This window comes from Sinocyclocheilus anshuiensis, unplaced genomic scaffold (genome assembly GCF_001515605.1).
Source record: "Sinocyclocheilus anshuiensis isolate Anshui unplaced genomic scaffold, SAMN03320099.WGS_v1.1 scaffold648, whole genome shotgun sequence".
Lineage (NCBI taxonomy): Eukaryota > Metazoa > Chordata > Actinopteri > Cypriniformes > Cyprinidae > Sinocyclocheilus > Sinocyclocheilus anshuiensis.
This window is the reverse complement of record NW_015557156.1, coordinates 998,716-1,025,507: the sequence shown is the minus strand read 5'-3', so window position 1 is coordinate 1,025,507 and position 26,792 is coordinate 998,716. Positions and strand designations below refer to the sequence as shown.

The 26,792-nt window shown below is 37.9% G+C and overlaps 2 protein-coding genes across 2 annotated transcripts in view; one reads left to right on the top strand and one right to left on the bottom strand.

Annotated features, from left to right (window-relative positions):
• The window catches only part of LOC107678233 (coiled-coil domain-containing protein 85A-like), a 20,784-nt gene extending 4,889 nt beyond the window's left edge, over positions 1–15,895 (bottom strand). The window contains exons 1-5 of the mRNA XM_016473438.1: positions 15,252–15,895; positions 13,571–14,303; positions 13,180–13,458; positions 2,631–2,688; positions 672–708 (exon numbers count right to left, since the gene is read on the bottom strand). Coding sequence (XP_016328924.1) covers positions 672–708; positions 2,631–2,688; positions 13,180–13,458; positions 13,571–14,303; positions 15,252–15,488 — 1,344 coding nt within the window. The 5' untranslated portion in view covers positions 15,489–15,895. The remainder of the gene's footprint in view (positions 1–671; positions 709–2,630; positions 2,689–13,179; positions 13,459–13,570; positions 14,304–15,251) is intronic.
• Positions 15,896–17,142: 1,247 nt separating this feature from the next.
• On the top strand, positions 17,143–25,919 carry sec23b (SEC23 homolog B, coat complex II component). Its single transcript, XM_016473422.1, has 19 exons — positions 17,143–17,275; positions 18,406–18,637; positions 19,231–19,288; positions 19,386–19,472; positions 20,146–20,382; positions 20,489–20,571; positions 20,709–20,853; positions 21,416–21,574; positions 21,685–21,800; positions 21,894–22,017; positions 22,147–22,227; positions 22,337–22,426; positions 22,531–22,637; positions 22,971–23,124; positions 23,264–23,341; positions 24,307–24,468; positions 24,557–24,643; positions 24,774–24,995; positions 25,112–25,919. The coding sequence occupies exons 2-19, from the start codon at positions 18,417–18,419 to the stop codon at positions 25,199–25,201; spliced, it is 2,301 nt and encodes a 766-aa protein (XP_016328908.1). The 5' UTR covers positions 17,143–17,275; positions 18,406–18,416; the 3' UTR covers positions 25,202–25,919.
• The last annotated feature ends 873 nt before the right edge of the window (positions 25,920–26,792 follow it).

Here is a 26,792-nt window from a genome sequence, read left to right as displayed (position 1 = left end):
TATGTCCCCACTGGATGCAACAAATGCCTTGTTTATAATGGGTTTTAATGTGTTTGTCTCGTCGCTCCGGCTGGACAGGGCATCAACAGTATGGTGAGGGGCGTAACATTTCCGTCTCACGCTTGAGGTATTCGGCCAATCACAACGCACTGGATAGCTGGCCAATCACAGCACACCTCGCTTTTTCAGACCAATGAGCTTTGTAAAAATCGACACGTTTCAAAAAGGCGGGGCATAGAGGAGAAACAATAATGTACAGTATGTGGAAAATAATGTTTTTTTAACTTTAAACCGCATAAACACATTTCATTACACCAAATACACAAAATAATGTTCTTTTTAGCAGCATCATATGACCCCTTTAAAATAGACTTTTAAAATTTGAAGTGCACATTCAGTACAATTAAGCGCACTTAAAATAACGCACATAAACAGCCATTTTGCCCTACATCGATTTTTGTCCCATCAAATGCCCCTAATACCAGCAGTTAGAAAAGTAGCTTAATTTGGAATTGTATACTAGCATACTACTCTTACAATTTATGCAATATGGCAGAAATAATAAGAGTAGATTGCTATTCCGAATTCAGCCTATGTCAACACTGGACAGAAAACTGTTGAAGCGATTTAATGTGGTCTTTACATACATACATGTGCCATCATTTACTAACCTCTGTTTTGTTCCCACCCTGTATTAGTTTCTTTTTTCTGTGAAACAAAACAACAACAACAAAAAAAAGAGATCTTCAGGAGGGCTTTAGTTATTAATTCAAGTAAAATGGATGGTGATTTATACTGTCAAGCTCCAAAATATGCAAAAAGGCACCATAAATGAAGTCCATACGACTTGTGCTCTATATTTCAAGTCTTCTGAAGTGCCTCTGCCGTATTTCAAACATATGATGTGCATGCAGCGTTTTTCAGACTTGCCTTTGTCGACTGAAAGCAAGCATAAATAAGACTTGAGAACTCCAGCAAAGGGTTTTTTGGGAGCTTGGCAGTGTATATAATATTTGTTTGTTTTACAGAGGAAAGGAAATAATACAGGGAGGGGTCTGAACATGAAAGTAAGTGATGACAACATTTTCACTTACAAAATGACAAAACTGTTCATTTAATGACAGGTCTTACAAGAGGATTACAGAAATCATCCCTGTATGGCATGGAAGTTGGTGTCTTTAATTACAACAAACAACAAGAAATTGAAAATCTTGATGGGATTGGTGAGTAATCCCTAAGGATAAACGTCTGCCTTTCAGCTATTACATATGAACAAAGCCATGTTCTGCCCCTGCTGGGCAGCTTTACAAGATCACGGATAGACAGGGTGACCTCTACCGTTGTATTCATTCACATATGGATGCATACATGCATGGACCATAGGGACATGTGGGCTCTGTTTTTAACTATAGTAAGGTGCCTCGCTGTGTAACGTCTCTTCTTTGACAGCCCTCTAACTGAAATGAAAATTGAAATGCTCTATATAGGCAGCAACCCCATTAGTATCATCCTCAGACGGCACAGTCTGTTCATGCATATTGCACACAAAACTGGAAAGCACTTGTGAAAATCAGATCAGACAGAACTCTGACTGCTTCACAATTTCCGGGAGTCAGGGTGTGCAGGTCAGTCTGCCAGGAAATAAAATTCTGTGTACATACTTAATATAATGAGCACTTTGGTGGGAAGAACTAGTCTCTGGATTTGTGCTTAGATTTTTGAAAGATTCTCTTTCTCTGCAACGTGTTGTTTTCTGTAGACCTGTAGAACTATTTCAATGAGTTTGTTGGTCTGTAATTGTGGCATCGTTGGTTCTATTTGCCAAACGATGTGGTTGGTTACTTTATATGTCTGTCAAGCATCTTCCTTTGTGGGCAGTTCTTGGCCACAATAAGCTACAAAATGGACCCGAATGTTATTTTAATATTATTTATACTGTTATAGTATTTATTAATATATCGATTTAGCTTTTTATATTTTCATTTCAGTTTAAGTTGAAGTATTTGTGCGCTTTTGTAATTCTTTTTTTTTAGTCATTCCGCTTTACATTTTTTCAGTTGTAATCATTTTAGTACTTCAATTTAAATTTCAAAGCTTTTTAAGATTTTCATCTAATATTTATACTTTATTTTGTTTCAGCTTCATTTTGATTAACAAAAATACAGTTTTACTTTGTTAACAATAACATTGACCCCAAAAAATTGTGAGTCTCATCACCGCTAATATTGTTGCTAAAGTAAACAATAAACAATTAAAGTAAACAATTCGATATTCTATAAGCACAAAAAACACATACAACGCACAAATATTTGGTAAGATAATTCAATTTGTAATCACTTAGCACTTTTTTCTATCTTTTCATTGATACTTTAAATAAATTATATATACATTTGTCATTTTGTCATATTTATTGAAAATCTGCACTTACTGTAGTTTGTTGCAATGCATCAGCAAAGGATAGAATGCTGCCTTAGATGTTGCTCTTTCTTATAAGGCAGCATAATTTAGCTGCCTACTGTTTTGGAATAGCCTTCACTTCAGGAGCACACCAGTGATGCCTTCAAATGCTGTCTATGTAGGCAGCTCACTAGGGTTTGGAACAGAGCCGAAGTCATTTGAGCAGAACTCACCTGTCCCAGAGCTTCACGTTCCTGCAGTTGTTGCTGCAACATCCTGCTGATATCAAAGCTGTGAAGATAAAAAAAGACTTTTATGAAGTTTTTGTGCACAGCAGTCGGATCTGGAAGAACAAAGACCATTCATTTTCTCTATAGGGAAATATATTTTTAATGCTAGCATGTAAATCCACAAAAGACCTTCCAAAGATTGTTAAGCAAAGATAAATTGGGTTCTGTAGAAGCCATGCTGTTACCAAGAAAAAAAATGATATCTGAATATTTTGCAATACACTGAAAATACAGTGATTTTACTCTTGTAAGCAAAATTCAGTTGAATAGTTTTACTTCTTATCTGCATTTTTGGTGCAGTTATATCATTTGTAGTCTGTCGAAAAAGACTTTTATACAACTTTTTCATATTCAGTTTTCATAAGCCTACTTTTTTTGCAGTGCATCAAAGGTTGTAATGTCATGATTTGACTTGGAGCTGATTGTTTTTTCATAACTTTTTATTAAAAAAGGAATCCCTACCCTCTTAAAAATAAAGATTCCAATGTTTTTTTGTTTTTGTTTTTTCCCAGCAATGCTATTAAAGAACCATTTGGGGTCCCAAAAGAACCTGTCAGTGAATAGTTATAAAAAATAAAAAAATAAAATTTTCCTAAAGTAAAGAAATTTTTAATAATCTGGGGAACCCTTTTCCACTATAAAGAACCTTATTCATCACTGGAACGTTTCCATGGATGTTTAAGGTTTTTCATGGAACAGTAGATGCCAGAAAAGACCTTCATTTGTAGGAATGTATTAAGAAAATGAGGGACGAAAAACACTTCTGAAACCAAGGCCACTGAAAAAGTGAGCGATTGCTGTTGTCCTTGAGATGAATTATAGCAGCTTATTGTCATAATACAATCCTCAACAACGGGCACAGAATGAGAAGTATTTGGATTTGGCTTTTCCACAGAGGTGTTGGTAAATTTCGCTGTGGTTTGTGCACATTAAGTTTGACACCGAGGGTGGTCTGTAGGAAATAAGAGGCTCTTGACATAATTTGTTGCCCTCACAGCGCCTGAGCAGTTATTTTCTCTTTTTAAGGTTTAGTTGCACGCTGGAGACCACAGGCAAACCCTCTTGTTTACCTGCTTTACTGAGCCTGGCGACAACATTTTCTCCTGCATGTCTGCCCAGACTAAACCAACTGTGAACCTGTCTGCTTTTCCCATATGCAAACACACACACACACACACAAGCAGACATAGTGCCAGTCCTTTGGGCTGAGAAACCTCACTCTGTGGAGGGTGTATTTACCAGAGTAAGAGCATACGGTTAAATACAATTCACAGTGTCACTTCTACATTCTCAGACTGCTCTTATGAGTAGCTACAAACTGACATGCAACATACCAGTGCACCTTTCATTGGCAGGCTAATCAGAGGTTAGCCAGTTTTCCTGTACGCTGACTGTTCAAAGTCATTCGATATTCATTCAGATAGAGTGATGGCACATCCATTCTTTCTGAGCTCGCCTCCATTAAGCTGACATCAATAGTGTTTCAGTCACCACTTCTGTTTTTTCATCTCATCTCGTTATCATATTTGCTTCAGGCATGCATGCGCAGTCGGCCATTAAAGATTCATGCCAGTCTGTGGACTTCTAAGAAACACTTCTAGAAAACACTAAGAAAAACATTCACAACGTGAAAGGAGATAAAGCACAGGAACAACCGGGAACACAAACCAAAACTGATGTCCTGGAGAGAGATAGGCCCTCTGCTTTGATCAAACAGCAGATAATAAGAACGGCAAAGAGGTTTAGGACTCTGCTCCACAAATGGATGATCAAGGATAAGGATCCAATCAATATTTGGTGATGAAACAAATCAAAAGCAAGGATTCCCAGTATCATGCAATCAAGACTGAGATTAGCGTCCATTGAAGCACAATGTTCTCAAATCATACTAGTGGATAACATGATCATCAGGCTTTGCTGACATTAATTTTGACATGGAATAAAGATTCATCCTATCTGCTTTTTAAATGCATGTTAGAGAACGTATTGTGATTATGATTCACCCATGCATATGGTTCATTTTTTAATTCGTTTTGGCCTCATAATTATCAATCAAAATGTCATAACTGGGCCTTCCAATGAAAACAACAGAGACTTTTGACATATGTGACATATGCAGGACTCCTCCAATCATTTAGTACACTTATGACACTATTGCACAGTATACAACAAATCATGATCTATGTTGATTGAACAGTCATACAACAGATGGGAGAAAAGATCTGTTGCTACTTCCTTTTTATTTTGACTTTAAAGCAAAAAGGGCTAAAATTAATAGCATTTTTTCCATTCAATTTTTAAAGTTTGAGAAGAAGAGAGCTAAACTGACCAAAAATATACAATTTGGTGCATTTGCTGATATTTCTATGACCAAAAAAATAAGATTATTCTGACAGCTTGTAATGTAAATCAATGTCATGCATATAAATATCAGTTGTCACTCTATATCTGCCAATAATGTCTTATCACGATGATATTTAAATGCTACGTTTTATTATGAAAGCTATGTAGTTTTTATTGTGAAGGTCAAAACATACAATACAATGAAGACTGAAAGATGAACAAATAAACTTTAATCAAATGTCTGATATATAATACTTAATACTCACATTTTACCGTGATTTTTCTAAAAAAACTGATGTATATATTCAAAGTGTTTGTGTTGAATATTACTAACAGTGTAACAGCAAAAACACGTGTACTACAACCTGAAGGTGAACATGTTTACAATTATACTAAAAGCCTTTTACTTGCTAAAAAAAAACTGTGAACAGTATTTTGGGGTTATTGAATTCTTAGATCATTTATGTGAAACATGGCAGGAGATCCAAATCTCTTGTTGTAATTTTTAAAGTTTGAGAAGAAGAGAGCTAAACTGACCAAAAATATACAATTTGGTGCATTTGCTGATATTTCTATGACCAAAAAAATAAGATTATTCTGACAGCTTGTAATGTAAATCAATGTCATGCATATAAATATCAGTTGTCACTCTATATCTGCCAATAATGTCTTATCACGATGATATTTAAATGCTACGTTTTATTATGAAAGCTGAATTTTTATGTGAAACATGGCAGGAGATCCAAATCTCTTGTTGTATCCTACCATTAACATTAACAATCATTATACTAGGCTTTACATTATAATAATGCCCTAAGCATGCATTTAGCTCTTGAGCTTGAATATTGAAATTGCATTGTGTGGGCTTTTATAATGTCACTGCGCTTCTTGGCTGGTAGCTTATAATGTTTAATTTGCCCTGAAAGCTCATGGGCTGATATTTATGCCATGTGGGGCGACTCAGATCTGTCAGATAGAGTCTATCCTGAGAGAGGCGGCGCTGAGGTCAAGATGTGTGATTTCATATTTGTACAAATTCAAAACTTCTGTCAAGATGAATATCTCTCCCATCTCTATAACAGACACACACACAAACACAACACTACCACAAATGCAGACAGACTTACACATTTCCATCATCGTAAAACAGGGATTATGGGAGAATGTCCTATATTTTTAGAGATCATGGGAGCGCTTAAGCGGGGGATCACAAAATTCACTTTTCGCTGAGAAGAGCAGGCATCATAAGGTCAATTTTCACACATTTTTGTAACAAATTATTGTTTTGCTCACCACTGTGGACATTTGCCTGCAACCTATTTGTAGCGTAATTTCATTATCCAAAGGCATAATTCCAAGTAGTTTCATAAATACTTGCCCATAAAAACACAGATGTTGTCTTACTTAGTTAATCACACATCTGCACTCCTAATGATCATAATTGTAGATTCTGCATGCAAAACACAGTTTAGCCCCACTCCAAACATCAGCCTTGGGCTTTGTTCACACTGCAGAGGAAATATGTCATATGTAACCAGATCAGATTTTTTCACTTTTGCACCATTCTTGAGACTTCAGCAATAGATGTAGCGAGAATGCATGAAAAATGACAGTGTTTGCCATATGCTTTCATTTCTAGTTGTAACATAACAACTGTGCAGAAAAATAATCTGTGAAATGGAAGATTAACCAAAATCTAATTTCTGAGATTTTTGCTGCAAGTCTGAACAAGGCCTTAGACTCTGTAAACGGCAAAAAGATGTTTCAATGCTGAAAAATAGCCAATTGGCAATTCTCTCTGAATGTTAATTATTTTGTCTGTTCAGTTTTGCTGGTTGTGTGGTTGAAGTAAAAACAGCTGAAATTGCTTTCAACACTTTTAAACACACTAAAATAATGTCATATACTGTATCATCCAAAGGATAGCCACAATGCCCCTCACAGAGCATGCAAACTGAAGGTCATTGCCTAATGAAGCTCACTGCACATTCATGCATCTCATGACTGTGTTAAACCATATCCCTTCAGGCAGAGTCACGTTAAGTTCAGCCTGCTGCTGGCTCCACTGTAGTGCAGATTTCGTTGTCTTAATCACACACATAACTTATTATTTTCATATTAAACACAAAAACAACTGGATTTTGCTGTGTGCTACTGCTGAGATACATGGAGGAAACCTGTCAGAAAACAGTTGTTTTTGCAGTAATGCATGGTGCAAAAACACATGTGGAGATGCAAAGCAGAGTTTTTTTTTTTTTTTTTTGTGAAACGCACAATCCTCACACAAAGCCATGACTCAACAATCTGAGCTGAGCCCGCCGTGACAATCCATTAGGGGCCCGTGACTAAGAGCTCACTGTAATATTATTTCCCGGGGAAATAAAAATACTCAAATATGGTGCACAGGGCAAGAATTATATGACGTTTTCTCACTTGCCAAATCCTGTTTTTGTTCACTTCATCTGCTTAAAGCGGGCCACTGCCTAAATGTAAGCCTATTACACTCTATAACATTTTTGAGCATCAGTTAAATACTGCTAAAGAAGACAAGGAGGCCATATATATCATTCAATAAATTTCACATGCGAGTCAGTTCCTTTTTTAGTGTTTTAAAATAATAAAATTTAAAATAAATAACTTTATTTAAAATAATATTTACATATTTTTGCCACTTATATTTGTAAATTAGATTTCTATTGTACACAGTTGATTTGTTATTGCCTAATTATTTTTATATTTTTATAATTGAAGTCATTGGTGTCAGTTGAACTGAAAATAAAATAGAATAAATGCAACCTTTAATAATAACTTGTTAAAGAGTCTAAACTGTACTAAAATAAAATTTAATTAAATGTAACCTTTACTAAAATCATATAAATTAAATTAAATAAAACTAAAATGTAACCTTCACTATTACAATCATTTGTTAAAAAGTGTAAACTGTATTAAATATAATAATAATGTAATGTATTAGATTTATTATATAAAGAGTTTAATCTTTACTCAAATTTTTACAAAATAAAATAACACAAATGTAACCTTCACTATACAATAATTATGTAATCTTAACTAAAAAAATAAAATAAAATAATGTTAAAAAAAATCTAATGTAACCATCATTATACAATAATTTGTTAAAGGGTGTAAACTTTACTAAAATAAAATAAAATTAGATTGAAAAAAAATTAAATGTAACTTTTATTATAAAGGGTGTAAACTTTGCTCAAATAAAATAAAATTTTAAATTAAATTAAATTAAATTAAATTAAATTAAATTAAATTAAATTAAATTAACAAGGGCTTGAGTGTTTACCTGATTATTCAGCAGGACACCTGTAAGACTGTTAGTGGAAGTGGGGGAAAGGTCTTTGCCTACTGTATGTGTGGAGGTAAACACTGAGAAAGCCGTCAGCTTCAGGGCTAAATTTAGAGCCAGAGTCAGAGGGGGGTATCTCCCAAGGTCACGGAGGAATGCACACACAACCCAGCGCTCACGCTCACACTAACACACTCCCACACACACACACACACACAGCAATTGAGATACAGGTCTGCCTAAACCACAGGCTTCCCTGGGGACTGAGAGTTTGAGTCTGAAGAGGTCTGACTTCTGTATTATCAGGAAATGGCCTTTTTTCCAGGAGTTGTGTAATGGCCGCTTTGTCTCCTCTTTAAAAGCCTCGCTTTTATCTGTGGCATTAGGAAGGTCTCAGATTCGCCACGGTTTGAACTGAAGTGAAAGAAGCTGAGAAAGAAATCTCACATGCATAAGAGTTTCAAGAGTTTTTAAGCAGAAAAGCTTAGACAAGCACACTGATATAATTTAACAGGCTAGAAAACATGATCATGTCACTGAGTTTATAAGAGAAGCAGCGATGTCAGCTTCAAATGACTTAATGTTAATCAGTGAATAATATCAATTCAAATATATTTCACAATCACACAATGCTATTGTATGGCTTCAGAGTCACATGGACTACTTTTATGATTTTTTTTAATGGTGCTTAGTGTCTAGAAGTTTGCAAAGCTCGTTACAGTTGGATGGAAAAGATTGACTGGTGTATTATTAAAAATGTATTTTATGTTCCACAGAAGAAACAGGACGGGTCTAGCATGACATGTTGGTGAGTAAATGATTGAAGAACTTTCATTTTTGGGTGAACTGGTCCTTTAACCTTGCTCTGTTTGAAAAAAAAAACACTTTGGTCCCTCCATCTGTTCATAGTGCAGGGTCAGCAAAAAAATAAAAATACAAATCTGAGCCAAGAGATAGAGAGAGAAACAAAGAATAGAGCACCCATTTTTCTCTGCCTATAAAACAATGCCCTCATTTTAATGTTCAGACTTTTCAAGACACGTTTTCTTCAGCATAAAGCTGGATATTGACAGATGCTGTCAGCTCAGTGTAGCCAAATACTGTACTGCCTGTATGGAAACAGCTTTCATGTGAAATCCAAAACCAGCGACCAAATTTCCGGCATGAGCTGACAGCATTAGCTACTGTACAATGTGATTCCCATGCAAAGTCCAAATAAAGCCGCCCTGCATCTTACCCAGAAAAAAAACTAGCAGCAGGATGGCATAAAGATTAGTTTAGAGGAGGTCAAGAGGTGCTTGTTTTCATGCAGGATTTCGGCGAAAAACGCAGAGGAACAGAAGAAACAGGACGGGTCTAGCATGACATGTTGGTGAGTAAATGATTGAAGAACTTTCATTTTTGGGTGAACTGGTCCTTTAACCTTGCTCTGTTTGAAAAAAAAAACACTTTGGTCCCTCCATCTGTTCATAGTGCAGGGTCAGCAAAAAAATAAAAATACAAATCTGAGCCAAGAGATAGAGAGAGAAACAAAGAATAGAGCACCCATTTTTCTCTGCCTATAAAACAATGCCCTCATTTTAATGTTCAGACTTTTCAAGACACGTTTTCTTCAGCATAAAGCTGGATATTGACAGATGCTGTCAGCTCAGTGTAGCCAAATACTGTACTGCCTGTATGGAAACAGCTTTCATGTGAAATCCAAAACCAGCGACCAAATTTCCGGCATGAGCTGACAGCATTAGCTACTGTACAATGTGATTCCCATGCAAAGTCCAAATAAAGCCGCCCTGCATCTTACCCAGAAAAAAAACTAGCAGCAGGATGGCATAAAGATTAGTTTAGAGGAGGTCAAGAGGTGCTTGTTTTCATGCAGGATTTCGGCGAAAAACGCAGAGGGATTGTCTTGTGACGCTGTTATTTAGATGCTCATTTATCTGAACTCTGTTGGCTAAAGTCACTGTGATGTTTATAATCATGTGCTTTGGCTTTTTGAATAAGAGCCACACGCTAAGAAAGCAGAAAAATAATAATTCTCTGAAAACCTCTTACAGGATTATCCAGAGCTTCAACATCACTTCATCTACACACAAGTTTAAGATTAGTTTATGATTTGTAGCGACTGCACACACTGCAACACACTCCATTTGAATGGATGGATTTTTTAATAGCTACACAATGCAATGTCAATACGGTAATGACTTCCATCATGCCGGTCTGCAAATAGACATCCAAAGCTCTTATGTCATGAACTGTGATATAATCCTGGTTAAACTGTGATATAACTGTGATATAACTTAAAAATTCAGTTTACTGCAGTTGAATGAACAAATTAAATAAATAGTCTAGGTGTCTAGGTGCCATGACCGCAACAGTAGATGCTGACAATGCTGATAGATTCTCTATAAAACAATAAATGAACACACTAAAGTAAACTGATTCATTATTAAGGGATGGTTTGTTAAAAAATGAAAATTCTGTTATTCACCCTCGTGTCTTTTTTTTTATTATTATTATTTTGAACTAAATTGGACCTCATTGACTTTGTATGGACAAAAAAAAAGTTTGTTTTTTTTTTCAAAATATCTTATTTTGCGTTCTACAGAAGGTTTTAAATTAAATAAGGGTGAGAAAATGTTTATAGATTTGGAGTGTACTACCCCTTTAAAACCAATACTTTACACACACTCTATTACAGTGGTTCCCAACCCTGGTCCTGGAGGCACCCCAACACTGCATGTTTTGCATGTCTCCTTAATCAAACACACCTGATTCAGGTCATCAGCTCATTAGTAGAGACTCCAAGACCTGAAACTGGTGTGTCAGAGAAAGGAGACATGCAAATCATGCAGTGTTGGGGTGCCTCCAGGACCAGGGTTGGGAACCACTGCTCTATTAGATCATCAACACCGCAAAGCATTTCAGAGCTGCATTAGGGTCGTTCAGTGGAAGATATGGATGATGTGGAAGTGTACAGGGTCAGTGGACGTGCGGTTTTCCCTTTGGGACCAACACCAGAGCAGGCTGTGACAGTGACAAATGTCTACAGCAGCATTACAGACACGTAGGACAATGCTGAAACCACAGCATCCAACAACAACAATCATCTTGACTTGTTAGCAATTACCTTTTTTTGTTAATGCTGAGCTGAAAGCCATTCTTGAGGTTCTTTGCCATTTGTAAAGCTAATATCTTTTAACAACTATTATCGATTTCAATTTTGACCTTGTCAAGTAAGAGAATGTTTTTTTTTTGTCACCAGGAAGGTGCTACCATAAATGTAACGAATAAATCTTCTCTGAAAAGATGAGGGAAGCTAATTTAACTGTCGAGAGTCAGCTAAAGAAGTTCTTCTGTATTTTGAGTTATTTAAATCAGGACATCAATCTGCTCTTTCTTGGTTCTTATTTCATCTTAAGGGGGCATTTCTTGAAGCTAATGAATGCAAAATGAGTCACATCTTTCACCTTGAGGTGAGTGTTTTATGGGCGGTGTGAACTATAGGCTACTCAGCATGTTCTCCTATAGAAATCGTTATCTGCAGCTGTGGGATCTGCACATAGCTGCCTAGTGCCTTTGATTTGCACCATTTCTCGAATGTGTGTTTGTGTGTGTTTATTTAAAATCATGGGATTTTGAACAGTCAGTACATCTTTTATTTCATAAGCTAGCAATTTCGTAAAGAACTTAGGTAAAGCAGCAAAAAGTCAAAACTTAGAGTTATGTCTGAATATGCCAAATTCCCTGCTATGTATGTATATGCTACATTTTACTATTCCATGAGGCCGCAGGAGAGGAGTTGTGATGAATGGATCTTGCTTAGATTTGATACTCATTGATACCAGGCATAGGTCTGGTGTCTCTGGAGAAATAATTAACTGTGTTTCAAGATGGATGAGCCAATCATGAGTAACTTCAGCAGAGTCCATGGCAATCTGACTGTGGGTGGCAGGCTAGTCTGAAGAAAACTGCAAAGACCTCGACATCAGCAATCATCAGACATCAGGGTTATGCTGCCTTCACGTGCTATTGGAGTTATTGGAAATTGGAAATTGGACATGAATGGCCTCAGGAGCCATATTTATGATTGGGAAACTCCGAGATAATTTTGATACCCGAGTTTCAGAGTTGAGCGGGCCATAAACTTTAAACATGGATAATGTATAAATAACCTAATGCATATTGTATGTATTTTACACAGCATTTATAACATTTATTTGACACTGTATTGCTAGATTAGGGTGTCCAATCCTACTTCTACAGGTCTGATGTCCTGCAGAGTTTAGCTCCAACCTGTCCAAACACCAGATGTATCTAGTAATCTTGATTAGCTGTTTCAGGCTGTTTCAGAGGTAAACTCTGCAGGATAGTGCCAGAAACAGGATTGGACACCCCTCATCTAGACAGTGTGGGTAATGTTTATATGGTTGCCAATAAATGGGATACTACATTTTATTCAAAATCTGTTGGATACTGACTAAACATCTTCTCTATATTTTGGCTTAAATAAAATTTCCCCAAGAAATACGCAAGAATAAACTTGCCATCCTCCATGATTCCTATTATTTCCAACAGCAAAGCACATGAACGTGATAAACTCATCATCACGACTTCAGAAGTTGAACGTAGGACATTTCTGAACGTGCACATTTTTTGATCAGACCTCTTAAAGTTCTGTTTCTCATTTTACCATTTATCAGATCATATATTTGGCGTATTAGCTAATACTATGGTGAATGTGGGATAGAAATAGAGAAAGGAGAAATATTTCTCAGGCATAAAAGCACACCTTCGGTGTTTTCAAATATGTGTCATTTTGCAAGTCAGACCCACCATTCACGCCATTGTAAAGGCTCCGATGGTGTGGCGACAGCTCTTCTCCTGCCAATCTCCGAGGTGACATCTCCCTACCAGGGCTGCCAAACTTCCCATGTTCAGGACTCATGCTGTACTGGTGCCTCAGCATCTCAGGACTACTTCCTCCCAGCTTGCTTTTGTCATGGTGGAGCTCTGATGTTCCTAGCAGCAGGTGTCTAGCTTCTGGACTCCCAGGCCCACTTCCTAAGCTGCCCCTGTGCCTCTGAATGTAGAGCTCAGGACTCATGGGCTTTCCTGGAGCCAGATGGTGCTTCGGATGAGTCTCCGGGCTCCGGTGGCCCAGGGATCGACCGTACTTTTCTGGACTAAGCCCTCTAATCAGCCGATGGTCAGTAGAGCTCAGGACTCATGGGCTGTCCTGGAGCCAGATGGTGCTTCGGATGAGTCTCCGGGCTCCGGTGGCCCAGGGATCGACCGTGCTTTTCTGGACTAAGCCCTCTAATCAGCCGATGGTCAGGCACAGATATGGAGCCACAGCGTGGTCGGCAGGGCTGGGGCAGTACGAAGGGATACTCCAGGCTGGTGCTTCTGTGCCGGACGGGAGGGTCAGGGCTGGAGATCTCCACCCGATCTCCTTCCCCTCTTTTCCCAGGACGAGCCTTCTGGATCTCCGGGCTTTTATTCCCAGTTCCTCCGCTAGACGGTGGCTGTGGCTGCTTATGGTGTGGATGCTCAGAGCTGTCAGCGCTTCCAGCGCTAGAAGTGCTGCTTCCGTCCCCCACGTCCCGCATCAAGCCGGGTACCAAGAGCCCACTCTGGCTATCAATGGAGTTGCGACACCCAATGGACCCTGTCCCACTTTGGCCTCCTTCCCCTCCGCTGCCTCCTTTCTCCTCGTCTATCAGCAGACAAAGTTCCCTAAGCTCCAGGTTCTCCCGAATGACCTCCTCCTGCTTGCGCTCCAGTTCTGTCAGCTTCTGAAGATACAGTGCCACCTCCTTACGCATAACGCTGGCACTGAAGCGGCCCAGACGCTGCCACTCACGCGACACTCGCTTGCCCTTTTGCCGGTCATCGTCCAGAAAACAGCACAGGTCTCGCAGTTCCCGATTGTCGTCCTGCAGCTTCTGGTTTACCTCCTTCATCACAATTGGGAAAACAAAATATACAAAAAGTGTTTACATATTTTAAAATGTTGCTATTTAAGGACAATTCTTGAGGCCATACAAACTATATCATATCATTTATTTGATTTAATAATTCATTATGAGACTAAAGTGTAGTTAAAAGGGGTTGTTCAAGCAGAGCTCTCGTGTATTTCTGTCACTGATCGAAGATAGAACAGTCTAAAGCTATGATCTTCTCTTAGGTGCCACATTTGACAAAAATCTGCTTGTCCATTAAAGCAACAGCTCACCTGACACACATGAGAACCAAATGCATTTGGCATCAATGTTACCAAACTTTGCGTGACACATGATGATTGAACTTGAACTGAGATTAAAAAGCTTCAAAATATTTGCAGTGAACGTAAACTAAGCTATATTGCATGGCTTCAAAAAAACTTATATAAAGTGCAAGTGTCATATGGACTATTTTTATGGAACTTGACAGATGTGGTCACTGTGAATTGTCTTTATATGACATAAAGCTGAAATTAAAAAAAATAATAATAATGTATTTTTTGATTATCTGTTCCTTTAAAGGGTACAACATTGTGCATTATTATATTAATGTTTATTTATATACAACATTCATGGTTAAAAATTGGGAAATGCTCACATTCATGTACAACAGGTGTTTTACCATTACAGTTCAAACATAAAAAATATAAATTATAAATGATAAATAATTATAAAAAAATATATAATAAAAAAAAAACTAAGGTACTCATTGCTTATATCAGTGTAAAGTTTTTTCTTTTTTTCCAGAAGCTTTTCGTTTTAATCAGAAGAAAAGCATATAATGCAGCAAGAAAATATTCAAGGCGTTATTCCTACAAGAAGAATGATGTGCACCTAGGTGCTTCTGGCGCATCCTCAGAGAGCGCAGGTGTGCTCCAGACACCCATGATCTCATCTGCTCACCTTCAGCCCCCGGATCTCGTTCAGATGCAGCTGGAGGCTGCGGTTCACCTCCCGAATCAGATTACTGTGATCCAGAATGACGCTCATTTTATCGGCTTCAGAACTTCGGAGTCGCTGCACCAGCTCCTCTTTGCTCCATTGGAGGAGCTCTTCATCCGTGAGGTTGGAGATGTCTTCTGCTGGACTTTCTGGCGCCTTGGATCCAGGCTGTGCTTGTAGAGATTGTGCTTTCTCCATCAGAAGTGGCGAGCTGCTGCTGTGATACCAGGTGCTGATCAAATATTAATGAGGCAGGCAGCATCCGCTGTGTTAGGAGGAGTCAGGGATACAGAGGACGCATCGTGGAGTGATGCCCGTATCCGATGCCCTTAGAGTGGGAGTCGCCTCGAGTTTTCCCAAAGCAACAGCTGATGCAGCTGACGAGTAGAAGGAAGGGCGGCATACAGAACAAGTCCGCCCAGATTATTCAGCATCGACTCCCATTCATAGTTCTTGTAAGTTTGGAAAAGTGTCGGTAATGGGTAGCCGGTGAGATATGGGTGGTTTCAGGCGGCCCGATGCGCTCGCCTCCGTCCGCCTCTGTGCGCTCCAGCATCCTCATGGAGATGGAGGAGGAGAGACGGCAGCATCCTCAGCCAGAGCTCCGGAGAAATGAGCGTGACTGCAGCGACTGAGTAAACTCTCTCTCTCTCTCTCTGTCTGTCTTTCCCTCTGCTTGTGTGTCGTGCATGTTTGTGTGTGTGTGAGTTGCCAAGAGGTGATGCTGCTAAAGTTGCATTTAAATGTCGCCATCTATGGACACATTGAGGTACTACAGGTGAATATGCTAACATTTTTCCTTCTGTTGAAACAATAATGTTTCAGACATTAACTTAAGGTAAGGTAATTATGTAATTAGGGCATGACTAAGGCCATTCACTGTATACATACGTTTGATTACACAGCTCTATACTGTCTACCTTGAACATTTTGATGTAAACCCTCTTTCACATTTTAGAAAAGTTACGTTTTTTTAATGTAATTTTTCATTAAAAAGCATACATTGGCCCCTGAGACAGAAAATACAGAACTACCCTGAAATAAAAAAGAATATAAATATAGCCTATTAACTGTCAAATGACACCTTTTTTTAAAATTACTATTTAACTTTGCCACATTCAGTGACACTTTATCTTTGACGTTTGGCCTGACCCTGAATTAAACATATTAAATTACATATACTGCTTTTATTGTCCTCATTTGTAAGTCGCTTTGGATAAAAGCGTCTGCTAAATGACTAAATAAATAAAATATTAAACAAGATTCTTTGTATTGTGACTTTATCCATCCATCCATCCTTTTTTTATAATATCTATTTAAATTTCATGAATATTCATAAACAGAGTTCAGTAATAATTTCATGCATAGCCTATGTGTATTTTTATTTTTATTATTTGTTATCTTAATATAATAGCCTACGTTATCTCAGATCAACGGTATTGTGTGTAGGCTATACTACTATTTTATTACAAAAATCCAAATTTTGTAATAATATAGTAGTAAATAAAAATAATATTTTTTAATCCAAAAATTGCTTGGTCAAAATCGATACAGCCTATGGTCAAAATATGCATAGCATACTCTTCAATTCATCTATATTAATTTGATTATAATATAATATAATACGTTCCTATGTAAGCATTGTTACGACTCACAACCCGTCAACATATTGTTTAGCCGTATTGAAAGTATGTGAGAAATTTGACGTCGCAGGTGTTTACGCAGAACTCATTTGCATCAAACGCTGCTATAGAAACCGCGCAGCGCATCTACGCACAGAAATCCGACACTGCGGCGGAACGCTCCTTTGACGTCATGCGGAAGCAGCCAATCGTGGCGCACGGAGTGTGTAGTAACACGTCACTCTTCGGAGCTCCAGGAACCGGCTGCGGACGAATCCTGCTCGACGAAGTCATTTTCACTTTCAATGGTCGTGTGATTGCGGTTATCATATTTTATTTATTAAGGCCTCATCGATTAAAAAGGTACGTCTATCGTTGTGTTCTACTAGTAGAATCGGGGTTCGTTGATGTGTTAGATTTAAACCCGCAGACCCCGGATTAGGTCAGCGGAAGTCAGTAACGATAATGTTACTGTCTGTGTACGGGTTACACGGGTGTATTTAGTAGTATGTTTTGACGTTAATGTTCGGGATATTCTATATTTTTTAATAATATAACTGCCTTATTTCTTGCTTTTCCTCTGCTTTCTTTTTCTGTGGTGTATTGAGAGTGTGATGGAATTAGCTAGCGCGAGCTTGTCCACTGCAATGTGTATATATACGCGCGACGTCATCACGATGTTCTTATTTTGACTAAAACGTGTATTATTGTAAAGTAATATATTAATAACAATATGTTAACACCAGTGTAATACATTTAAGAACCTTCAGTCAGTTGTTATTAAGTTGTCTAGTGTGCTGACCATAGCTTAACAATTTGTTGGACTCGTTTAGTATTTTGTATCAGGTTTTTGTTATTTTGTGTATGTTATTTTGACATGTACAGCCAGTCTAGTGTCTTTTGGAACGGTGAGTTCATGTCTGTCTGGAAACTCTATCATTGTGTAACCAAACAGTCAATACAGGTATTGGACCATTATTTAGTGTTTAGGGCAGGCATTTCCAGGGATCCCTCTGATTTAGGGTTATCAGAGGCCAAAGTCTTTTCTAATACTTTGAAGTGCTTTGTGTTTAGTCAGCAAACCTGTGACTAGAGTTGAGTAGGTATTCTAGGACAGGTGTGTCCCAGCAGTAGTACATTCTGCTCAAAAATAGTATCTGGTTTTGCTCCTCAACACATCTACGCATATCTCTAATCAACAAGTTCTTAATGACGTTTTGGGCTTGGCACCACTCATGCCAAGTGCTGTTGTTCAAAGATGTCAGTTGCGTGAACATTCCTTCTGTTATGAACAAAAATAAAAGAATCCACTTTCCACTCACATTGCTGACATGGGCGAAATTGTTCTTGTCACTCAAGTATTTGCTGTTCATTTTAGTCTCTGCTATCCTACTTGTCCAGTTTTGGAGACACAACCCGTTTGGTGTGGTTTAGGGTTAAAAAGACTTCGCAGCTCACTGTTTACTCATTTCGCTGTTTCTGGTCGTTCACAGTTCACACTGTCATGGCGACCTACCAAGAGTTCATCCAACAGAACGAAGATCGTGATGGAGTACGCTGCAGTTGGAACCTCTGGCCTTCCAGCCGCCTGGAGGCCACACGGCTAGTGGTTCCTGTTTCTTGCCTCTACACTCCTCTCAAAGAGAGACCGGACCTGCCTCCGGTCCAGTACGAGCCCGTACTGTGCAGCCGGGCCAACTGCAAAGCCGTACTCAACCCACTCTGGTAAGGACTGAATCACTTTTCCAAGCAGTGTTGAGTTCTGTTTGTTTGTACAGCGTGTGGTCAGTATAGATAAACATCATGATGACATTTGATTTGCATATCTGAATTATTGATTAGTTGGTGGACTTGAATTGGAATGGACTTTGAATATCAGCTTACACTTAAGAACAGTTAATTCCTGTTTATTAAATTAAACATTGGTGTCCTTAATCATATTGCTGTTGCTGTCATTTTATAAACACAATAAAGGGGGTTTAGAGTGTTTTAGGTGAAGCTGATTTTGCCTGGTTTGAATGTTGACCCTTTTATTTTAGGGTTAGTAAAATAGTGTTTTGCTCAAGTGGAGGTTTGGTCTTTTCCTCTAGACTTCCACAGACTTGCTAATTACATTATTTCAGAGCTTTTTAAATGTTACTTTCCAACATTATCATCGTTATGTTAGTTGGATCAGGTCAGTTAACTGCTAATTGTTTCCTTAAATCACTGTGACTAAAGGAAGACAATTGTTTCTCATTGTGTGCTAATGACTTACATTAGAAAAGGCTTTGTCATAGAAAAGTTTAGCACCTTTAACGCTTGGTTTCCTTTTGTAGTCAAGTGGACTTCAAAGCTAAGATATGGGCCTGCAACTTCTGCTTCCAGAGGAACTCTGTGAGTATACATTACTGAAACTCATTTTCAGTCTTGGATTTGCTCCATGTGCTTCTCTAACGTCACTGTGAGTAAATATGAATCTTTTTCTTCACAGTTTCCTCCATCATACGCAGGCATTTCAGAAGTGAATCAGCCCGCAGAACTAATGCCTCAGTTCTCCACCATTGAGTACATAGTGCAGGTAAATTTACATTTACTCTGTGTACTCTGTACTGTACATAGGCATACTTTACTGCACAAACATATAGATTAACTACAACTCCTTTAGCTCACAGATAGCTGCTTGTCAAAAGCCAAGTGTCATGAAGCTAGTGTTCAGTGTGTTTTGACAAGTGACAGGATTTTTAAATAGTTTAAATAAATAGTTTTACTTGAAATTTAAAGGTCTGTATACACTTCCATTCAAGATAATTATTTGCCCACCAAGGCTGCATTTATTTGATAAGCAATACAAATAGTAATATTGTTAATTTTTAAAAAATATATATTAAAGATGAATTTCCAGTATCATTACTCCAGTCTTCAGTGTCACATGATCTTTCAGAAATCATTCTAATTTGCTGATTTGGTGGTCAATAAACATCTCGTATTATTATACTTGTTAATTTTTCAGTATACTTTGATGAATAAAAAGTTCAAAGAACAGAACTGATTTGAAATACAAAATCTTTTGTAACATTATGAATGTCTTTACTGACACTTTTCATTTTTCTTTAAAATATCTAACTCCAGTAATGTATATATTACTATTTAAAATGTATCAGAATAAATGAATTAAATGAAAGTATTTATCAATTAATAACAGTATGTAATATTTGAATTACCATTATGTAACCTGATTTATTTCTTTTCAGCGTGGACCTCCAACCCCTCTCATCTTCCTGTATGTGGTGGACACATGTCTGGAGGAGGAAGACCTCCAGGCCCTGAAAGAATCCCTTCAGATGTCTCTGAGTCTGTTGCCACCTAATGCCCTGGTGGGTCTCATCACCTTCGGCCGCATGATTCAGGTCCATGAGCTCAGCTGCGAAGGTATCGCCAAGAGCTACGTCTTCCGCGGCACAAAAGAGCTCACGGCCAAACAGATACAGGTCAGTGATCTTTCTTTATTGTGTTTTGATTTACCATTCCTAAATCTATAAAATAGCCAAAAAGCGACCATGTAAAGCAGAGTTTAAGTGTGCCATCTGTTTGCAGGAGATGCTGGGACTGATGAAGCCAGCCACCTCTGGACAGCAAGGCAAACCACTGGCCCCTCATGACTCTGCTGCTTCCTGCATGTATGAGATGGTCATACGTCACTCTCCTTAGCATGCACATTAGAAGTGAACAGAGGCTCTTACATAAGAGTCTCAAGAAAATGATTTACTTGAAAGGCAGTTGTGCTCATTTTCTATTTTCTTTGCACCTGTTTTAGATTTCTGCAGCCTGTGCAAGCAGTAGACATGAACCTGACTGACATTCTGGGGGAGTTGCAGAGAGACCCCTGGCCTGTTCCTCAGGGGAAGAGACCTCTCCGTTCCACGGGCATTGCCCTTTCTATTGCTATTGGACTACTGGAGGTACAGCCAGGACGTTATTCATTTGAAAGCTCATCTTTTATGGCATAAATCTGTATTGTATTTAAATCTGTATTTGGCCAAAGAGAGATAGGAGAGAATTTAAAAAGCTGGATGTATGGATAAAACTCAGGAAATGCACAGTTTTGCATATTTTCACTGAACCAATGTTCAGTGCCCTGAGAATTCCTGCAGAGATTTTTCTCCTTTCATTATAACTCTGGTCTGGCTGTGAGTTCAAATTGGCAACGTGTCAGTAATGCTGGCTGTGAGATTCAAAGTCCACTTCAGTTGTCATGTCATATCAGAACAGTTGTACCTAGTACTCGACCCAGTCATTATTCTTACATAACTCTCAAGATAGGAAACAACAGACTACCTACTGCACTCTTTGAGTTTGTTTGATAATAAGTCTAGCATGGCTGATTTAACTTTAGCCTGCATTATTCCCTTTAAAAGACACCAATAAAGTTTGTGGAAAAAATACTAAAATATACACTTTGACAATAAACTAAATCAAGTTTTTAGCATTTTATTCATTGTCTCTCTGTCATTCTATTTGTAGGGTACTTTCCCTAACACTGGGGCCTGTGTGATGCTGTTCACTGGTGGCCCCCCAACACAGGGGCCCGGCATGGTGGTGGGAGATGAACTGAAGACCCCCATCCGCTCCTGGCACGACATCCAGAAAGACAATGCTCGCCATCTGAAGAAGGCCACTAAGGTGATTACAGATTTGAGTTATAACGATCTGGTGATGAATTCTTTACATTTATGAGTTTCCGGTTTCATTTGTGAAAAGCTAATTAAGAATTCCTGTTGATGTGTATTTAGTATTATGAGGCTCTGGCAAACCGTGCAGCAGTAAACGGACACAGCGTCGACATCTACGCCTGTGCACTGGATCAGACGGGACTGCTAGAGATTAAATGTCTATCCAACCTCACAGGGTATCAACACAATATCAACGTGTTGTTTCTTTGACGCCAAGTGATTAAAGGGAAATATGATACATTTCCTAAATATTTCTTGTTCTGTTTTAGGGGCCACGTTGTCATGGGCGATTCCTTCAACACATCTCTTTTCAAGCAGACCTTCCAAAGAGTCTTCAGCAAAGACTACAATGGAGAGTTTCGCATGGCTTTTGGTGGTACTTTGGAAGTGAAGGTAAAATAGTTGGACTTAAAATACCTTGCAATATCTTGCCAACCCCAAACTTTTGAAAAGTAGTGTAAATTATGACATTACCCAGAGTCATATTCAACCATCTAAACCTTTTTGCCTTTTTCTTCTCAGACCTCAAGAGAGCTGAAGATATCTGGTGCGATCGGGCCATGTGTGTCTCTCAACACAAAAGGACCCTGTGTTTCAGACAATGTAAGTGCCAAGCATGCAGCTTCCCATTTCATGCCAGCTTTTGCAATGGATTCCAAATAGGACTTCACACATGTGTACACATATGTGAGAATGTCTCGTTTTTTCACAGGAAATGGGTGTCGGAGGAACATGTCAGTGGAAGATTTGTAGTCTCACGCCTGCCACCACCTTGGCCCTGTACTTTGAAGTAGTAAATCAGGTATATTGTTATATCATTATCAGTTCTATTGTACATGCAGTTGGGTGTGAGAGCTTATATTTACATTGATGTATCAATAACACTGGTATGTTATATTTTTGTAGCACAACGCCCCGATTCCTCAGGGTGGAAGAGGAGCTATCCAGTTTGTTACGCAATACCAGCATTCAAACACACAGCGGCGGATCCGTGTCACCACCATTGCCAGGAAGTGAGTCTTAGCTTCAGCTTTCAACCTCATGAAATTCTGTTATCAGTCGATATCATATTAAAGTCAAGGTCTTGGTTGGTTCTTTTCATTCATAAGATTTTCCTTTGTTAAAGTCAACTTTGATGTGGTACAAAAAGTCCTTGGAGTTATCTAAAGTCAACATATCTCATGTTTCCATGTGCTATTTGTGTTTGCTGTAGCTCAAAATAGATTTAGCTGCGTAAATATGTGTAGTTTAAGCCCTGAATAGCTCTTCAGTAGTCAAATTCTTGAGTGTTCAATTTGTGCGTCATTTGTTCTTGACAAACCGGTTCTTTCTGTTGTCACACCTAGTTGGGCTGACGCACAGTCCCAGATCCAGCATATCGAGTCGTCATTTGATCAGGAGGCCTCTGCCGTTCTCATGGCCCGGCTCGGTGTTTTCAGGGCGGAGTCAGAGGAGGGGCCTGACGTTCTCCGCTGGCTAGACAGGCAGCTCATTCGCTTGGTGAGTATCACAGCTATTCAGAAGGAAATGTAGGTCAATGCCTCCATTCAGAATATGACAAGTCATTGAACCATTATTATTATAATAATGAATGTAGAAGTTGCGTCACACTCAACTTTTGTTTGTTGTTTGGTTTCAGTGTCAGAAATTTGGCCAGTTCAATAAAGATGATCCAAACTCCTTCAGACTGTCTGAATCTCTCTCACTGTACCCACAGGTAAAACACAGACTCCTTCAGATAAACTCTTACATTTGTGATAGGACAGGGTCTTCAGTTCATTCAATTTATTTTCAAAATCCTAAATGTTATAATACATGTTTACATTATGGTGTTTATATTCTAATGTGTTGTAGATGATGGTGTAAAAGTGCATATTTTATCTATATTTTTTTGTGCTGTCAAACGATTAATCGCATCCAAAATAAAATTTTGTTTTTGTTTACATAATATATGAGTGTGTACTGTGTATATTTATTATGTATATGTAAATACAAACACATGCATGTGTATATATTTAGGAAAATATTTTGTTTATATATTAAATATAATAGTATAAATATATAAATGTATATACATGTAAATATTTTCAATATATATTGTATGTTTGTGTATTTTTATATACATAATAAATAAACACCATACACATGCATATATTATGTAAACAAAAACTTTTATTTTGGATGCGATTAATCGTTTGACAGCACTAATATTTTTATTACATCATTTATGTTTTATCATCTTTTTGAAAGAGCTGCCAGAAGTACTAAAACAATAGACATTTCAAATGAAGAGTCCTAGTGTATTTATAATTAAAAGTTCCACATTATGCACAAATGTAGCAAAAATTATGCCTAAATACCCAACATTAATTAAAAGTAAACTCTTGTAGCCTGTTTAATAATCATGCTATTATCACATCAGCAAAATCCAATATTTTGGATTTAATTTGCATTTATTGATATATTAGTACATATATCAAAGTCAGTAGTACTTATGTGTATATATTGAATAAATCATGCCTTGAATAGTTCAAACTTGCAGTTACACTGTTTTGCAATTGAATGTGTGCCTGTTTAAATACATAAATGATGCATGATTTATTTTGAGATTGTACTGTATGATTAAAACCTCTATGAAAATATCACATTTCTGAAATTAAAACTTGTCTGTTTTCTTAACAGTTCATGTTCCACTTGAGGAGATCCCCATTCCTGCAGGTGTTCAATAACAGTCCTGATGAGTCGTCCTACTACAGGCATCATTTTGTGCGTCAGGATCTGACACAGTCGCTCATAATGATACAGCCCATCCTCTACTCCTACTCTTTCTACGGCCCTCCAGAGGTGATTTGAAACCCATCCATGCAACATTATAATACAGAATGTTATGGAATTCAGCTTGCACTCATCTCGTATTTGTCTGGTTTTGTAGCCCGTTCTTCTGGACAGCAGCAGCATCCTTCCTGATCGCATTCTGTTGATGGACACCTTCTTCCAGTTGGTGATTTTCCACGGAGAGGTACGAATCAAATGCTTTGTTGCAGCTCACTAGATTTTGGATCAGACCTGTTATTTTCATCGGTTCCTCAAATGTTAAATGCCGTTGGTCTGAGTTCAGTTTAGTGATGGTGTTATTCTCATCTTCACAGACTATCGCTCAGTGGAGGAAGGCTGGATACCAGGAGATGGCAGAGTATGAGAACTTCAAGCAGCTGCTTCAGGCTCCTCTGGATGACGCTCAGGAGATCTTGCAGACACGCTTCCCCATGCCCAGATACATCGACACCGAGCACGGAGGTTCACAGGCCCGCTTCCTCCTCTCCAAAGTCAACCCCTCCCAGACCCACAACAACCTCTACGCCTGGGGCCAGGTACACACCTTTAGCTCTGACCGAGTGTTATGTTCGTTATGTGTTCTTAGGTGCTTGAAATGAATTCAGTGTTGACAGGAATGTCTGATCTCTAATATTATATCTCCTCCTTGTAGGAGTCCGGAGCACCAATCCTCACAGACGACGTCAGTCTGCAAGTTTTTATGGACCATCTCAAGAAACTGGCCGTTTCAAGTTCAGCATAAACTTTCTGCGGAAGATCAGTGAAGGATGTACATTTAGAGTGCTGAAGAAATGAACTTTTGACCTAATCTTCTGGAAAAAACTTCCATATCCAACCTTGACACGACAAAGTGCATCTCTGTGTTTGTTTAGGAGGTCCTCCAGAGAAACGGTTGTTAGATGTTTTCTAATTCTCATCTACGCAAGTAATTATGATTTGTCTGTCATGTTTGTTTGCTTATTTAATTAACTGAGTTTAGTTTGTGTCTAACAGAAAGTGTTACATGTTAAACCTTAACATAAAATCTGATTTCCCAAAGAGAAAATGTTTTCTGCCATCATGTTGCTTGTGTCGCTCTTTCCCAAGCATGTTTAGACTGAAATTCCTGTTCATGCTTATTTGCCAGAATCCTCTTATTTGTTTGTTCTTTTTTTGTATTGCACAGACTCTCATAAACTGTACCTGTGATCTGCTCACTTGCAGGGAGAAACGGTATTTTATAGTCATGTTCCTCCAGTCCTATAATGAAATGAATGTTGTATGTAAAGAATTTAAATGTGACTCGTGACCCACATTCCAATTTTATCTTGATCTACAATTATGAACTAATGCTATGCATAATATTTATAGTGAAAATCTCTTGTAGGTTTACTTCATTTCAAAGGTAAAGCCGAAGTTGAGCACCCTGAATGTGCAAACTCTGGTCTTGATCTAAAATTAAACATTACAAACCAACATGACTGAGGCATTTGTACCTATTTATATCAGGATTTTATGTCTGATGAAATGTGGAATCATTACAATTAAAAAAAATTTTTTTTACTTATGCACATTATTTGTAACTGTAAAGTTCGCAGTATGATTTGTTGTATGATTTTATTACATTTATTATAAAATATAAATATGTGGACACCTAATTTAGTTTCTTTTTTTTTAACAAGATCTATAATTTCATTCATTACATTTAATTTAATTCATTATAATTATAGAACATCATTACAATATCTTAAGATATTAGTTAAAATTGCAGGTGAGTAGCTTGCAATATGTAATGTTATGGACTACAGGTGCTTTTAAACTCTATATTTTATTAAAAATATTAATAGCAAAGATTGCTAACTGACATGCAAATAAATCTTTATGAAATGTTTAAATAAAATCCACTCATCTAGTACACACCAACAGCTGCGATCGCCAGTACCTTTTGGCCAGCGCTGAGAAAAGTAACGGATACCAAGTGCCCATGCTTTTATTTACTACTTAATCAATTACTGCAAAAAGAATTGCATTTTAGTAGTATCTGAATTTACTTGAATTCATACTTGAATGAATTCAATAAAAAGCGTCAGCAAGAAGACCTCTATTTTTAGAGGTCCTATTTTAAGAAACTCGTTCTGATCGATCATTTCTCTAACAAGAAAGTGACAACAAATCAGAAGTGAAATGCACAATCTGGGAAAAAATAAAAATAAACCAAATGTGGCAAGATAAAGAGGGAAAAGGGAGTGGAACCTGCTGTTTGATCCACACTCCGGAACAGAAGGTGGCGGTAATGTACCAATAAACTGGACGCCAACCGCCGTTTATAAAGAAGAAGAAGAAGAAGCAAGCGA

Bases quoted from the DNA above. Each gene is read 5' to 3' on its own strand.
- sec23b (XM_016473422.1), top strand. From the start codon at position 18,417: ATGGCGACCTACCAAGAGTTCATCCAACAGAACGAAGATCGTGATGGA. The intron at 22,228-22,336 runs GTAAGTGCCAAG...GTTTTTTCACAG, and splicing joins GACCCTGTGTTTCAGACAAT to GAAATGGGTGTCGGAGGAAC. The intron at 22,427-22,530 runs GTATATTGTTAT...ATATTTTTGTAG, and splicing joins ACTTTGAAGTAGTAAATCAG to CACAACGCCCCGATTCCTCA.